The sequence below is a fragment of the Alligator sinensis genome, unplaced genomic scaffold (assembly GCF_000455745.1).
Source record: "Alligator sinensis unplaced genomic scaffold, ASM45574v1 scaffold952_1, whole genome shotgun sequence".
Taxonomy (NCBI): Eukaryota; Metazoa; Chordata; order Crocodylia; family Alligatoridae; genus Alligator; species Alligator sinensis.
The window spans coordinates 970,147-986,895 of NW_005841999.1; the positions used below are offsets into that span (position 1 = coordinate 970,147).

The following is a 16,749-nucleotide window of genomic DNA, read 5'->3' on the forward strand; positions in this document are numbered from 1 at the left end:
TTGGTGCGCTAGTAGGGACAAGATATTATCCTGAAGCTCCTGAAGTTTGACAAATGTTCTAAGAGCCACATGATGTATCTTGACAAAAATATTCTGTTTTTTTGACTGTCCTGGATCCCTCTTAGCAAATCTAGTATTAAAAGGTGAATACTCTCATCACCACATGAAAAGAAAGTAGAATATTATAATGAAGATCTGATCCATGGATTGGAGAACAGAAATTTGCCTTAGAAGTTCTTTTATTAAAAAGTCTATTGTAACCCAAACAGTTTGTCGGATAGTCTCTTTCAAAGGTAACTTTTCAGCCTCAATGAGCTTATGGAAGTCATTTGGCAGTTAGCAGAGGTGTTTCTTTGCTAAGAAAAGTTTAGTACAGCCTGTACTTTTGTATGAGATTAATGATGATGGATTAATAGACATGCCTGTGAAACACATGTATAAGTGATATGTATCTGTGTATTTCCACAGCTTGAAAAAAAATACAGCTAGCAAAGCAGATTCAGAAAATCATTCAGACAAAATAATATAAAGCTATAAAACTTGAGTTATTTTATTTTTTTAATTAACTAAAGAAAACATGGTGAAATACTAAAGCAAAAACTTTTCAGTTTATTAACATATTTTACATACAGGTGACCAACAGCAATTACCTCTTTCTGGGAGGAATAAATAAAATTACCACTTGAGCTTCCTTATTTTGGCAGAGACATACAAGATCTTTAATAAGGCACATACTGTAACTAAAGGTTTTTTTGTAAGGAAAGTAGATACAAGCCAATCAAATCTGACCATGGCTAAAAAGCTTTTTTTTGGTATAAATAAAACTTATAAACAGCTATATATTTACAATGCCCACACTGGTAATAATGTTCGGCCTGCTTCTCAAAGGTCCTGGCTACTTTCTGAGAAAGCAATGAGAACTGAGGGGGCTGAGATGGCCAGGACTTAAAAAAGATGAAATGACAGCACAGCTTCAAAAATGAATCAGATCACAATTTTAGATTTGCTGATGCAACAACTTAGGTCTGGATCCTGCAAAACTTACAAGACCAGTCCCACTGATTTCAGGAACTTCTTATATTATTAAATTTAAGTAAATAGGACTGAACATTTGCTGGATCAGGAGTAGAACAGAAGAGTGCTGCTTGTAATAAAGGAAGCTATTAGCAGAGAGTTTGTTATATTTACAATATATTTTACATTGAAACTGCAGCATGTGCCCTTAATTTTACACTTGCATTGCTTAGACCATGTAATTTATTTTAATTTAACTAGTAAGAGCAGGGTCATCAATATTTCTATGAAGTGCCAACTTGAGACAGCATTTCTTTCCTACAGTATGTGAAGTCGTGGTGCTAGATGTAGTATATCACAGTTTTCAACTGTTAAGTAAGCATCAAAGATTTGTCATGGGCTCCACAAAATAAATGTTACTTATAAAATGGCTGTTTCAAGTTATTTTATCAGCCCTGCCCTCATAACAATTCCCTAAAAGTTAAAAAAATAAAGAATTGATTAATACACAAATATATATTTGAACACAATGAGTAAATTATATTAAACCACAAACCTTGTTTCAATCTCCTTTAAATTTAAAAAAAAATGTTTTCCAAAGTCCGGGTTCAAGCAGATCTTTATCTGTCAATGCTGTAACGGAACCCAGTCCCTGCAGATCGTCATATACAATATGTTGTGAAAAAGCTTATTACCACAAAAATGCAGGGGGCATGTTTCCACTAGCAAAGCAATTCATAAAATCTGCTATGCCAGTTAGTTTTCTCTCTCTCTTACAAACTGCAGATATTTCTAATATTAGAAATAAAGCCTAAGCTACAAAAAAGTCTCTGGTTCCTGTAGGGATTTTGTTCCTTTTCCTTAGTCTTCTGTTTGTTTTACAACAATCCGGCTTGATTTGTATATGTATACTGAATGTACACAGTACAGTAGAGATGCTGTGCATGAGTACAATGACTATACTGGAGAGACAGTAATTCACTTAAGGGTTATGAGTGTTCACTAGGTCATTTCACACTTTCACAATGCTATATTTTCTGTAATAATAACAATAACAATGTCTAGGTTACTCCCTTCTTCCATTGTGCTGCTCATGCATACGTTCTTTCCATTTATCTTAAGCAGCCAAAACAGCAAGGAACATTTTTGAACAACCTATAATACTCTTCCTGGATCTGAAATAAAAAAGATCGAATTCAAACATGACATAGATTTATTCACAGGTTAATGCATACTTAATTCATTTTACACTGTACCATCTACTCAGTTTTACATTTGTTAAATATTGTGGGGCTGGTTTTGACTTTAGGAAAAGATTAAGAAGCTTACATTACCTCAGAATACAATACTACAGGTTAAGCCACTCAGCCCCAACCCAGATCCTAAGTGAAAAGGCTGAAGACCAGCTTTTTTAACCTTTTAAATGATCCCCTGGGGTAGGTGTACTGCGATGTGTTTTGACAATGAGGCCATGTACAGATGTTCAGTTTCTGCAGGGAGAATCACCATTCTCCCAGCAGAAAACAAAAGTGTGCAGATGTTCAAGCTTTTTCTCCTGGAGCAAAAAATGACCATTCTGGGAGAAAAATCACCTGGGAACAACCAGGGCTAAATCGCTCCCAGGAGAGTTTCCCTGGGAACTGGGAGGAGGGGAGCTTAAGGAAAGGTTTCTGTGCCTCCCGAGACCGGGGTCATCCTGGGCTGGAAAAGCATGGGGGTCAGCTGCTTCCCCATCCATGAGAGGGGAGGGGAAGAGCAGCCCAAGCTGCTGCCCACCTTCTTCTCACACTAGAACTCCTGGTGCGAGAAGCAGGTGAGGGCTTAGCCACGCAGCTCCCTCTGCATGGCTCCCGGGCCAGGCCCCAAGAGCCAAACCCAACTCAGCTGAACGACAGGGTTGGTAAGCCAGGCTCGCAAGCCTGACTCTTAGTCAGGCCAGCTTTCCCTTTTATCCCCCTGCCAGAGGGAGGGCTGGGGAATGGTGAGCCAGCAATTTAAACGATGGAGAGACCAAGGGCCAGGCATGGGGAACTGCTCAGTTGAGTGGCTGGGGTGGTGACTTAAAAGCTGAAGCAAGCAGGAACCCAGGGTGTGGGTTTTCCTCAAGCCAGGTGCCAGCCTTGCCATCTTCCCCTTGCCACCCAGCTGACCTAGAGTGGAGCAGGGCAAGGCAGGTTGGCGTGCTGCAGTGGCAAGGCTCCCCAGGGCACTGCCCTCACTTCACTCCACACTGCTCTGGGTCAGCCCAGGGAGGCACGCTGCCCAGGGCCAACCCTGGGGTGAGGCAGGCTGCTCCCACATTCTTGCCGTGGTGGCTAAACACTCCTTGCCCCTTTCACACTCCTCCAGGTCAGCCAGGATGAGTGCAAAGAATGAGTCTTTTCAGCAGCTGCCAATTGCCACTTGACAACCTGCCTCCTTTCCAGGCAAGGGAGAGGACAGGCTATCATTAATGGGCTCCCCAAAGGGTGCAGGTGGCCCAGGGAGTAGCCCGCTAGTGCCCTGGGGCTGGAGAGTGTGCTTGTGAAGCTCTCCAGCAATGGGGCTGGAGAACCATCTGTACAGTCCAGTTCCCACGCTATATTTCTACAGGAAGAATTATTTTTTGATAGAAATAAACATTTGTATCATGTTCAGAAATATGTTGTCTTGAAGACCCAAATCCTGGGAGAAATATATAAGAAGGCAAAAACCTGGGTTTTTTTTCCTATTGAAGTCAATGGCAAAATACCCATTGACTTCAGTGCTGTCAGTTTTTTATGACTTGATGCTGTATGACCTGCAATCCTGGAAACACACCCAAGTAACTTCCTGTATGGGAGCAGGCCCCTAATGACTTCAGTATGCAGAATGGGGCTCCTGATTATTGATATTAATATTTGCATGAAACATTTCCCAAAGGAAAGATGGTACTTACTTTTCTAGATAAAACACAGAGAAATATGAAGATGAACATCCCTTGGAATGCATTGAATATCGTAAAAAGATAGGCAGTGACCACTGATCCCTGGACCACATGGAGGACCCCAAAGATCCAGGTAGCACCAAGAAGGAACAGGAGAGCAAGAGCGCCCCGGGCACAAGACCTAGGTCAAGGTAAAACATAACCATCAGGGTACTATCATGTATTCTTTTCTTTTCTTTTCTTTTCTTAATCACTTCTTTGAATGACAAATGCTTCATAGGCATTTCCTTAGTTGCGAGGACCTGCGAACATGCAGTTACATGGTTTGCCCTTTCGGGTATGCTGCAGGACTGTTACAGGAATATGCTGACACAGTAATGATAGAACAGTATGAGACTAACGCTGCATGACTTTAAAACACTGGCTTTCTTAATCTTCAGATATGTTTTCTCTGGTGTACTGCAGTGCCATATGATTTGATTTTAAATCTACTGTTAGAGTAATTCCCCAAGGTAAAGCATATGTCTGTTATGAAATATCTCCCCCACTCCAAACCTGGAGAAAAATGTACAGTATGCTCTTAGGTCAGCACATGTGCATGACATCAAAGAGATCTTACGGCTTCCTCTCATGTTTAATATAGAAGATGGTGCCAGCCGTAAAACTAGACTTCTCTCTTTAAAAGAAATGCTTTTACAACACAAATAGCTTTAAATATTTTCAGGGTCAGAATACTGATGCCTTAATATTATATAAATTGATTGACTGTAATTTTTGCTAACATATTGTACAGCTCTGCTCACAGACTCCAGCAAATTACAGTGTGTTGTCTTGGAAATGAAACCACTGATTACTTTCTTATTCATTCTTAGCCCAGTCATTGCAGGACTTCCTTTGAGCAATAGACATTTTTAGCATTGTTCAGAGGAAAATGAATAATTCTCAACTTCATTAAAACCAGCTCACTACATGAAGCTATGAAGGGTGAGGAATAAGAGAAAGTAATCAATCAAACAATTGCTAAATCCTAACTATAAATCTAGTGCAATGCATTGAAACTGCAGGAGTGTTTCTAAGCAACACAAACAGTAAGTTGTTTTCAATGTTCCCTGTAGTACACTTCAGCTTTTCCTGTACAAATGGTTTTCAAGGTCCCTATAAATCAGTTTTAAAGAGAGTGAGTTGATGGAAAAATCATAGCAGCATGCAAAGTAAAAATCCTGGAGAAAAAAAAGCATAGAAGTACTGAACCCCATTGTACAATTTCTTCATAAATAAAGTGAATCACTAAGAACTCACCTTGTTTTCTTCTTCAGGTATTTATTATATGCATCTTTTCTTAAGGACAAATCTCTCAGTCCTGATTCAGGCAAAACTCTTGAAACCAGTTTTTACCTGAGTAGGAGGTATAGGATTGGAAACTCAAAAATGAGTGGAAAATCTATTTCTTTAACCCAGTTATTGGTTTTCCCCTTCTTATTGATAAAGGACTAGATTCTGAAACTCATTCTATTTGGTGCCTGTATACTCCTCATACAACCCCACTGCTTTCAGTGGGACTGTTTGAGAAGTAAAATCAAGCCCCCCCAAATTTGAAGAGATAACTAAGAAACAACTCTCTCTCTAAGAAACGGAAAAAACCCTGAGAGGGCTCAAATTATTTTAGAGTGATCACTTTCATCTCTGATTGAATTTAAAATGACTAAAGGGCAGAAGAGAAAAGAGAAACTTACCTTATATTTTCATAACAGCTAACTTCAGGTTTTAACATCGCAGTGTGTCGAAATACTTTGTAAATAATCACACCAAAAGCCAGCAGATTAACCTGGGGGAAAATATGATGTTACTTTTTCATACTGATCTGTTTTTGAATTTCAGTACCAGTTGCATGTTTAAATGAAAGAAGTTGGATAAAAAGAATTGTGTACGTATAATATATAGAACCCATTGTTGAGGGGAAAAATCCTTTCTGATCTACTTATATTAAAGAAACATGAGCTCTGTAATAAACACTGATCAAATAGGACTGTAACTCTACCACATCTCAACAGTATCACTAACGGCAGTCTGCAAATGTTTATTGATTTTATTGGTAAATCTCTTAGATTTCCTTCTCAGATTTTTTTTTCTAAGTACAGATGTTTCAGGGAAAAAAGAGATTCCCCCCTCCTCCCCTGTCCCCCACCTTAAAAGAGACCCAAAGACCCTATGGCTTTCCATTACACTATATCTACTCTATCTTGATAGGTCTTTTGTTGCCCAGTACTACCAAAACATCCCCAGAGTAATAGCATCCTATATGCTAAAGTCTCTTTTTTGGAGTAGTATAAAAAAAATTTACATTTGACACAAAGAAATTAAAAAATAACTTTCATTGAAAGGTTCCTTGCTGAGCACTGTGTGTTACATTTTGTGTGTGTTTCACTGAAAAGTATTTCTTAATGAGGGTTGTTTTTTTTTTAAACGTGTTTTATGATGATGGTACCTTATTTGAGTTTGATGCAGAAAAGGGAACTGAGAGAGGTTTTACAAAACATGCTCAGTTAGAGTTTTAAGCCTTTGCTTATTTGCACAGGCTTCATTGAGCTTCTGTGTTTAAATGTCTACTACATTCCTTTTACTTTCTTCATTTTTTTCACTTATTTTGGTTTGCGGCATTTAACATCAGAATCTATTAAAAATGTTAATAAATGAACTAAATTCCAGCTGGATGTTTTCCAGATTCTATTTGTAGATGCTTGGTTGTAATCCCTTGGTTGGTTCCTGTGGGCTTACAGCTGTAGACTGAATAGAATTAATATGTCCCCCACTCATTCCTCCAGAAAGATTGTGTATCCCCCCCACCCTTTTCTTCCTTTTTATTTTCTACACTACAGAAGTGCAGCATCAGTTTTAAGGTATCAGTTTCATTTGTGAACATTTGCTGTATGTGTTCTCAGAACTTTTTTATTTAATGATGGGGGAAGGGGGGGGTTACCAGGATCTGATATTAAATGCGGGTTCTGCTTTAATTAGCTGCATGTGCCTACTTTAGTACAGCATAATGTATTTACAATTTGATAAGATGGGAGATAGAGCTGATTAGTAGTTTAGGGAATTAATCCTTCATTGAATACCTTACACTTGCACTGATCATGGGAGATTTTCTGAAGCTACTTACATTTAAAATGGTAATCTATAATATCTCCTAAACCAGCAGTTTTTCAAAGTTAATTATCAGTAAGTCAGTAGTTGTGTATAATTATATGTAAGCATAATTTTTATCATATATTTGCTGGTGAATAATAGATCAAATAACTTGATGTACACCCTGTAATCTGCATAGCCTACCTACTATATTTATTAAAACATTCCCAGAAAGGTAGGGCAATATGTGATCAAAATATAGTATGTATAGAGGATGCATTCAGAAATTGGCAGTAAAATCAGACATCTTAGAATCATGGTACAGAGCACATGGCCTAGATTCTTTTATAAGGTGCAAATGTCTTCTACTTGATTTCAGACTAACATGGCTAACTACATCTCTTTCATAGACCATCATAGTCAATGAAACAGATTGACTTCAATGTATCAAGACCTATAGGCCAATGCCCCTTATTTCTTGCCCCTTGAAAAACATGGCTAGAAAAGCTACAGAACTGTGGAGGTTCAGTTGCACAGGTATGGAGCAGACTACAGGAACCTCTAAAGATGTGTTTGCCTGTAGCAGTATGGTAAAGGGCTCTACTTCTTGATTCTATTAGGACTCCTTTACACAAAGACTACTTACTCTGTTTATTGTACAGGGTAATATGATTTGGCCCTATGCATTAAGGTAATAACTATTAATTATAATAATTTTATTCTTCAATTTATTCTTGTGGGAATAAATTGTATATATCAAGGGGAGGGAAGAAGGCAACACTGGCCTCACTGGAGTCAGCCGTCAGAACTTAATTATTATATAGTATGACTGAGACAGTCTCATAGGAGATAGTATTACAGTGTAATGAGGGTGAGCTTTACTTCTGAAATACACAGTAATTTGCAAGATTTATTAAATTCTTAAAGAGATTTTTGTCCTGTTTTCTAATATTTCCAACCACTCCATTCATAAAAAGTAATTGCATAAAACTGCATAGGCTTCCTTTATGTTGTGTATAAAAAGGGAACATGCTCAAAAAAGTGTCTTATAAAAAATGTCAAATTTCTTTTGACAAATCTTTCAGCAGTTCTAAGTTTGCACCTCTGCCTGTTGGAGGACTCCAGGGTAGGCAACAACAAAATACTTGTCATCTCCTCAAAAGAGCTATGTTCCCCAGTCAAGTGAGGAATTTACATTAGTTGCATACACACATTCAAATGAACTGAGAAAATTCTCCCAGGTTTGTTTTCCTGGTATAAAGCACTTATGCAGAGATGCCTGAAGAAACATGTGAATGCTGTTCTGAGCCCCAGAAAAGCAGAGAGATTGCAGGTTGATGATGATGCACAGCCAGAAGACCCCATGCACATGTCTTAATGCACTCTCCAGGCTCCTTCAGTCTGACTGGAGACAGATGGCAGCAGTACACAGGGAAGCCCTGATTGGCTGACCAAGACTGTTTAGGGTCAGCTTGTGTCTCTCTGCAGCAGTGTGGGGGTTGTGTGGGGATTGTGAAGGAGCTGTGTTCTGCTCCCTGCTCAGCTAGAGAAGTAGAGTCCAGTGAGCAACACACTGTCTCATGGAGATGCTAGAGAACTATGCTATGGCTTATCTCAGAAGACAAATTGTGCAGGCATTCACTCGCCCAGGAGAAACTCTCCTGGGAGTGATTTAACCCTGGTTGTTGCCAGGTCATTTTCCTCCTGGAGTGACCATCTTTGCTCTGGGAGAAAAATCCTGAACATCTGTACGTTCATGACTTCTCCTGAGAGAGCACCAACTCTTCCAGGAGAAACTGAATGTTTGTATGTGGTCGGTGTGTCATGCTAAAGTTCTCCAGTGTTTGGTATCAATGTTACTGATGTGCTGAATGGTTTACAAAACTGTTGCTTGTCCTGACAGGGCTCTTCTGCTGTTTTGGTTTACTGTTCTACACCACGTGCTGTAATGGAGAAAAGAGACACTGTAATATTCCCTAGAGAGAAATCAGGTCTGGGAACTGCAGTCTCCTGGCAAAAAATGGAGAAAAGGAAATTGTAATGGACACTCATAAAAGCCAGGTGCTGCTTGGTATGTGGCAGCTTAATTCTTGTTATTTCATGAAGGAAACCTTGGATTTAACTCCCTTTAAATTCAAGTACATATATGAAAGCTTCACAGTCCCCAAATACACATGGTGCTGAATATAGCTGACTCATCTGACTCAGTGATATCAGAAGGAACTCCCAGAGCTCAGCATCCTGGAACACTGGGTGCTTTGGAAAACCATTTTTTGCTGTTTCTTCATTGTTTTTGTGTGTGTCCCTTGTAATTTAATTCCTTACACATCTGGCCAAAGAGTAAGGATAGTATAGGAACAGACTTTGCCTTTCTGTCTACATAATCTACAGAGCATTCCTAATTCCAAAAGGTATTTGTAAAAGCATAATCAGCTTCCCCTTTCTTACAGTCAAGTAACACATACAAGCAGTGGTATATTTGTGATTCTTCTGCTTCGTATGTAAGCAAGAAGAAAATAAAGGTATGTTGAAGTAAAAAACATTAAACAAGGAAAAATACAAGGATAGCATCAATAACGTATTATTTACAGAAGAAGACTGACTACCTTTATGAACTAATGTCATTTGAAATTCCTCCAAGGAGCTGCAAATCCAGAAGACATCCTGGACTTCTGGATTCTGAGTTAGGTCCATGGCTTAGTTAACAGATTAATATCTGTTAACTGGGCATCTCCATATCAGGTATGCATCAGAAGCTCAAGGTGCATAAATTATTCAATTTTTTTTTGGTAGCTTGTGGGTATTAATCAGTTGAATTATTATGTACATTTTGCTTAAGGATGTAGGAGTGCTGTATTTTGATTTGTCCACCAAACCCTTTTTAGTGGGGTCTTCAATATTTGGGACATGAAAATTTAGAAATCTAAGATGAAATCCTGCCTCCACTGAAATGAATGGTAAAACTCCACTGACTCCAGTGATGCCTAGTTTTCTGTGATTTCTAGAGTAATAGTGAAGTCACTTTAGATTCATAGGTAAGAATAGACAATGCTCTAAGTCCCAGTCTATCATTTAGTTATTGTCTTTATATTATGTATGCTATAGTTAACATGACATCAATCATTTCCTTCTGGGGGAAAACACCTCATAGTAAGGGAAATTGTACATGGCAAACTCCAAGAAATTCATCACATAGTTATTCCAGAGTGACTTGGAAAAATCTGAGAAGCAGCCATACTATTTGTTGTCTTCCTCTACTCAGTTAGGATGGCTTCCTTAGAAACATGCATGCGACTGTCACCCTCACTATCTCTTGGTTTTCCTACCCTCTCTTTCTACAGAGAAGAGAAAGTTGACAGAATGGGTTGTGCAGGTTTCTGTAAAAAACAGTAGGCTATGAGGGTTTATGGGTTTGGATAGAGCAAGGGTATTGCTGCTTTGTCTCACGTCAGTTATTCTGGAGCCACTGCAGTCTAATTTTCTTTAATTCTCCCTATACTCTGTAGCAAGAAATAATGTGGCCTTATACATATTAATTTTCAATGTTTTCTAGATTCATTTAAATTTTGGTACTATCACAAAGCCAAGATCCAGAAAAGTACTGAAAAAACAGCACTGCTATTGTCTAAGCAAATTACAAAGTTCCATGTTGATTACTAACTGTATTTTGCAAACTGAGTAATAATATAAAGATGATCACGTAGGTCTTAAAATGCTAAATGCTCCAAGCTGTTGGAGTTCTGCTAATAGCATATTGCTTAGCAACTGCTAAATGTAAAAATGGTCCTTAATTTCACTGTTAAAATAGGAGTATTTTACAAAATGGTAGAGTAACTTAGTGTTTTATCTTTATGTAAATATATTGTTAGCATTTTGCATTTTATGAAACACTGTATTTAGTACAGAACAATAATTATTTTGAGTTGAACTTTTAATGCTACAAAATACAAAAAAAGTAATAATTCATGCAAAGTAACTGCTTGATTCTGCTATTTCTACTTAAGCTGAGTAGCAGTTCACTCCATTAAATCAGTCTGTCCACTTGTGCAGTAAGGGTATGATTCACTATGAGTAAGGTGATAAAACTAAAAGGTTAGTGGCCAAAGAGATTTTGCTCCATCAGTTTGTGTGCCGGTTGTCAAATTCTGGAACTAAAAGATCACATCGTTCTGTAATATGATTGCACAGAGAGGTATATTAGGTCTCCAATGATGCTTTCCTATACAGAACTGCATCAGAATAACCGGTAAAATGAAATTGCCCAGAACTAGAACTGTTCAGAATTTTTTAGATTAAACCTTTTTTCTTTCCCCCCAGAGTTATTTCATCAAAAGTCAGACTTGCAGCAATCTGCCAGTTTCAAAGCAACATTCCTCTGGAGACCTTTCAAGTCCCGGATAAAATTTCTGGTCAAATCCAGAGAGAGAAAGACAGCCACATCAGAATAGCCGATATTCCCAGTGGACAAGAGCATGCATTTGAGATATGGCAGACTCAGGTTCAGTCCTGCTCTGCCTGACTTGCAGAACCTCAGTCTCATTTAGCCACCAGGCTATAGGCTATTATAGGCTGCCCCTCTTTCAGTTGTTCCAGTTGGAGGCATTCTACTTTGTATACATAATTAAGTACTCATGTGAGCAGAAACTTAACTCTAGTTCTCCACTTCTCCCAAAATTGTTTTGTACCCAGTTCAATATATGAGTATCCAACTTTACCCCTTATAAATGCTGCAGTATTGAAAATGAGACTTTGAGGCTATTTTGAGTGCAAATGTATTTACAGAAGAGAAAAGGAACGTGTAATTTCATATATGATATACCAGTATAAAACACTGAAGATACAGTCTAGCTTTCAAAAGGTATTAAAGCCCTTAAAGTACCAGACTGTAAGGCTCTCTAGTGTACAAAGAGCTAGTATAAGAAAGTAGAAAGTAATTCTAAAAATTCAAACATACTAGTTCTGATTCAGTCTGAGCACTTCACATTCAAACTTCAAAAATGAAGCCCCCAAATCATTCCCTTTTCCTTTTTCAGTCTCTGTCTCAATAATTGATGAAACCATCTATATGCTGATGTCAGATCTCACAAAAAAGAATGAGAAAAATTTCTCCTGCTGCTCTTGTAGACATATACTTGAATTTTTTACATATATCATATTGAATTTGGCTCCTTCAAAAAATGTCTGATGTTCAGAACAGCTGTATCTGTAGCATTCCTTTCAATGACTCTTATTATCAGTGCTGGAATTAATGAGTCCTGTGATGGTCTGAATTCTGCTATGGAGAGAGAAAGATTTTTGTCTGTCTGTCTGACTAATGGATGGCTAAAATGACAACATTAAGTGGGGCATTGTTATTTCAGTCAGGGTAGAATAGAGTTAACCTGTTAACAATACAACAGTTTAAGCTTCAAAATGAAAATGTATGCCACATTAATTGCATAAAATTGCATGCAAGCTGGCAGTCAAACAGTCTGGGTTTTGTCTCCTGTCTGATTTCTCTCATTACCATTTCCCAAATGAATACACCTCCTTATATACTTTAGTTATACAATAGTAGTCTCATACAGCAGTGGAAAAGATAACATTTTTTTTTAAAATAAAAGATTAAAATAAAGGAAAGGTCCTCAATAGTACATGCTAGATTTTATGAATCTGTTTATGTAGCTTCACTTACTTAAAGGTGCAAATCTGAGCTAGTACTTTCAGAACCACTGTCTCAATAGCTATACATTTTCACATAAAATTGTGTTGCTATATTTCATTTTTTTATACCTCAGGATGTAGATTTAACAGTCGATAAGTATTTTTCTGAATATTTTAGAGAGTGCTCCGTGGTAAACCTAAATAAATAACTAAATAAATTGATTTCTGCATTTTTCAGGGGACTAAATAACATATAATTTCTGAGTTCCTCTGGGTTTAATGTAGTTCCACAGTGCAAAGCTAAATACTGGGTTACTTAACTCCAAATACCTTTCTTTTACCTTGATCCTGCAGCCAAAGGTAACTCCTGTGCTGATACAAAGCTGTATTCATAGCCATGTGATGTCATCTTGACATAAAGTTTGGCCCACTTAGATTGGGTTTTAAGACTAAGGTCTATACTGATCAATATACTAGTCAAGGAATTGTCAGCCTTAATACATATACATAAGAGGAACACAGAGCAAAAAAAAAAACTAGACAAAATTGGTCCCTTTTTTCCAGATGCAAAGTATCCATTTTGGGCTAAGTCATAGGCTCCTCATAAGTCTTCTTTGCACAGTTTCAGTGCAAGGGGATTTAAAGCTGCCTGAGGCAATACCTGAAGCATAGGCATCTGGCATAGGGGAATTCTCAATTGAGATTGACTGAGCTTTGCAGGCATCTGCCCTGCTTTATTTTCCCCTAGCATTTTGGGCATTGTGGGATAAACTGGGAAAAGTTTTGTCAGATGTGAAGAAGATCAATATGTTTTAAGTTATGTGATCCCAGACAGCAGAGAGGTCCCTACTAGCTGCAACTTTGAGTCCTCTGGCAAACTACAATTGCTGGTATATGTACACAGATGGCAGAAGGTCACCTATGTTCCCCAGGTTCACCAAGTGTCCTGAAAAGGATGTCTCTTTCCTTTTTAGACTCTTTTTACTTATTTGAAAGTATTATATTCATTATTTATACAAACATCTTTCCCCAATGAATTACTTGCAAACTATTTGCTGGGACTGTCATTTTGTGGAATCACTATTTCTGCCATGGGGCAATCACCTAAGTTACATGGTATTGTTTCTGACCTGTAGTTGAATGACTCTTAAGTTCACTAACCATTTTTTAGGACAGACAATAGAGTTTTCCAAAGAGAAGAGTGAAAAGAAATGCTTATTGGAATTAAAGATGTGTGCCCTTGAGTTTTTCCATGGCATTCACCCACTAACGTTTCCGAGATGGCAACATTCACAGCATTTTCCATGGCATTCATCCATTAATGTTCCTAATTCATGCTTAGAAAAATTACAGATGATATCATCCGTTTCTGGAGATGGTCTAAAGCAAACCTATAGACTCCTTTTAATGGACACTTTAAAAGACTAACTAAAATAGCACTAATAGCATTAAAAAGAACAAAAACTTAGGAAGATGACTCATCTATATGTTGACTTTCTCAGGAATAAAACATTGAGGCAGAACATTACATTACCCACACCAAAATACTGGATATATTTTCTGTAGCTAGTAAGGAAGTATGGTGCTAAGAGAAAATCTTGTGGATTATATTAGCTGTAAATTGTGCGTCAGGAAGTTCACAAGTGCAGCTGGCACCTAGTCTATCTTCCTCATCTTCTTTGCTTATTTGTTTCTCCATAACAGAGAATATGTTTGGTGAGTGGAATGTCCCTCCAGTGCCCCTGAGTGAGCACTTGCAAGGAGACGTGGCTTATAGAGAATTAGGCTTTAAATAAAAGAAGCTATCAGGAAGACTAAGAGCCATTTTTAAGCAAATGCAGGTATCACATTTACTTGCAATTAGTTACTGCACAGTAACACACATGTAGACACGACCTGAGAGCAAATTTGCACCCAGGTCAGCCTTGCCACTGGGGGGGCCGTCCTGAGGCTAGCCCCAGGGCTCCAGGCTGGGAGCCTCTCTGGCCCCAGGGCTGGGCTGCCTCTATGTCAGCCCGTGCCTCAGACCTTTAAAAGCCTTCAGGCATTTTGGGCCCTGGGACACACCAGGAATCTGAGGGCACTCCAGGCCACTGTGCCCTCCTGGGCAGGCCACAGGCCAGCTGTCCCAGGCTGTCTGTGCCCCAGCATTGCTGCCTGGCACCATAGTGGTTTGCGGCTGCCAGACCCATGTCATTTAGGCCTTCAGGTTGCTGTAGGCTGCTACAGGCTCCAGCCAGGGCTTCCAGCAGTCAGGCCCAGCTGCAGGCAGTTTCTGGCTGCCAGAGCCAGCTCTAGCTACCTGTGGCCTGCCCCCAGCAGCCTGCCCAGAGCCTGTGGAGCATTGACTCTGCCCTGTGGCTGCCAGTTCCACATTGGGCCCCTGAGCTAGGCACTGCAGGCAGCTGTCCAGGCCCAGCAGCACAAGGACAGCTACATGGAGATCCAGAAAGATGGTGTGGGACCTATGATGGCCTCATTCTCGTCAATGCTCATGCCAGCCACCCACAGCCCCAGCTGGTCCATGGAGAAGACTGGTGACCTTGTCGTGCTGTGGGGAGAGGCAGAGGTACAGAGCCAGCTTGAGCCTTTTGGGTTCTCCAATGCCCATATCTATGAGGGGCTGTCAGGCAGTATTCCTTCTAAGCTGTGCGGTGTGCACAGCCATGCATGCCATGCAGCTTAGAGGGAACGCTGCTGTCAGGCTGGATGCAAGAGCATGGGCACAACCAGTTGGCGTGGCAGTGCCGCATAAATGTCAAGGCCTTGTGGACACAGTGGGTTGCCATCACTGACTACAACTGTCTGTTGGGGAGTGACCATAAGTCCATGTCCTTTATGTGGCAACTGATGGACATGCTCATGCCCTGGGACCTAGGCTGCAGTTGTGCTGTGTATAGCAGCACAGACAGCCTGCCTGAGCCTCTGCCCCATGTCACCCATGGTGACATGTCACTGGGGGAGGGCCCCTCAGGCATCCAGCAGCCCATCCCACCAAGCTATCTGGCCGCACCCTCCACTGGCAGCTTGGGGAGCCCAGGCTAGTGCCTGCCAGATCAACTCTGCAGCCCTAGCCCCTGGCATGAGGTGCAGCTGACCATGACACCACCAGCTGCCAGCAGTGCCAGCTCCTCCCTGGGGGGTTCCCCAGGTGGCCGCCCACCCACTGTGTCATGCCATCTGAGAACATAACCTGGAGACACAAGCTATTACTGACAGCCATGATCATGTGGAGTCACCAGCCACACCAGCCCTGGCCACGTGGTAATCTCCACACTGAGGGGAAGGCCCTCCCTACTGCTACCCTGAGCACCCAACCAGCCCACTCCCACTCACTTGGCCTCAGGTTCCCCCACCCCACAGCATGCAGGGAGGCAGGAGATTGTGCAAAACATTACTGAGCAGTCAGTGGCCCCAAAGCTAAGTGGGTACAGGGCTTTCACAGGTTGAGGAATGCATTGATGATGGCGGCAATGTCCTCCTCAGCTGTGGAGGGAAGGGACCTGTAGTCTGGCCATAGGCAGTCCTCCAGGCAGTGGCAGAGGTTGTGGGGCAGCCCAGATTTTCCCCTGCACTGCTGAAGTTCAGGGTCCCATGCCAGGTGAACAGATGTGCCTGGGTCACCATGGCCATCATCATCAGCAGGGCATAGTGGGTCAGCACCCCTCAGTTCATGCAAACAGCTCCTTGTGCACCACCTGGGGCACACACAGCAGGGGCATGCTCGGGACACAGTGGTAGCATGGTGGGGAGGCTGCCCCAGGGCACCTTCCCAGAAAAGCCCACTGCGGGGAAGGCAGGGGCACAGGCAGCTCCTCATCCCAGTCATCCAGGAGCCCCATGCCCCCTGAGCCTGGCTGCTGTGGGCTGGGTGGAAGCTCAGCAGAACAGTTGGCCTGCAGGAGGAGTGGAGGGACAGTGGGGTCTAGAGCTGTGGCAGAAGGTGCTGCCAGGAGCCTGGCCTTTCAGGCCAGATCATGAATGGCCAGATCATGAATGGGGCAGGGGAGGCAGGCTGCCTGTGACCAGCACCCAGCAGCCCCCCCTCCCCTTGGGGGGAC

At 40.9% G+C, this 16,749-nt stretch overlaps 1 protein-coding gene across 5 annotated transcripts in view; it reads right to left on the bottom strand.

Moving 5' to 3' along the window:
- Positions 1-526: 526 nt before the first annotated feature.
- The window catches only part of ADGRL4 (adhesion G protein-coupled receptor L4), a 106,725-nt gene continuing 90,502 nt past the window's right edge, over positions 527-16,749 (bottom strand). For all 5 annotated transcript variants that reach the window (XM_025201615.1, XM_025201616.1, XM_014518997.2 and 2 more), the window contains 3 exons: positions 5,653-5,744; positions 3,932-4,100; positions 527-2,189 (listed from right to left, as the gene is read on the bottom strand). In XM_025201615.1, the coding sequence (XP_025057400.1) occupies positions 2,127-2,189; positions 3,932-4,100; positions 5,653-5,744 (324 nt within the window). In that variant the 3' untranslated portion in view covers positions 527-2,126. The remainder of the gene's footprint in view (positions 2,190-3,931; positions 4,101-5,652; positions 5,745-16,749) is intronic.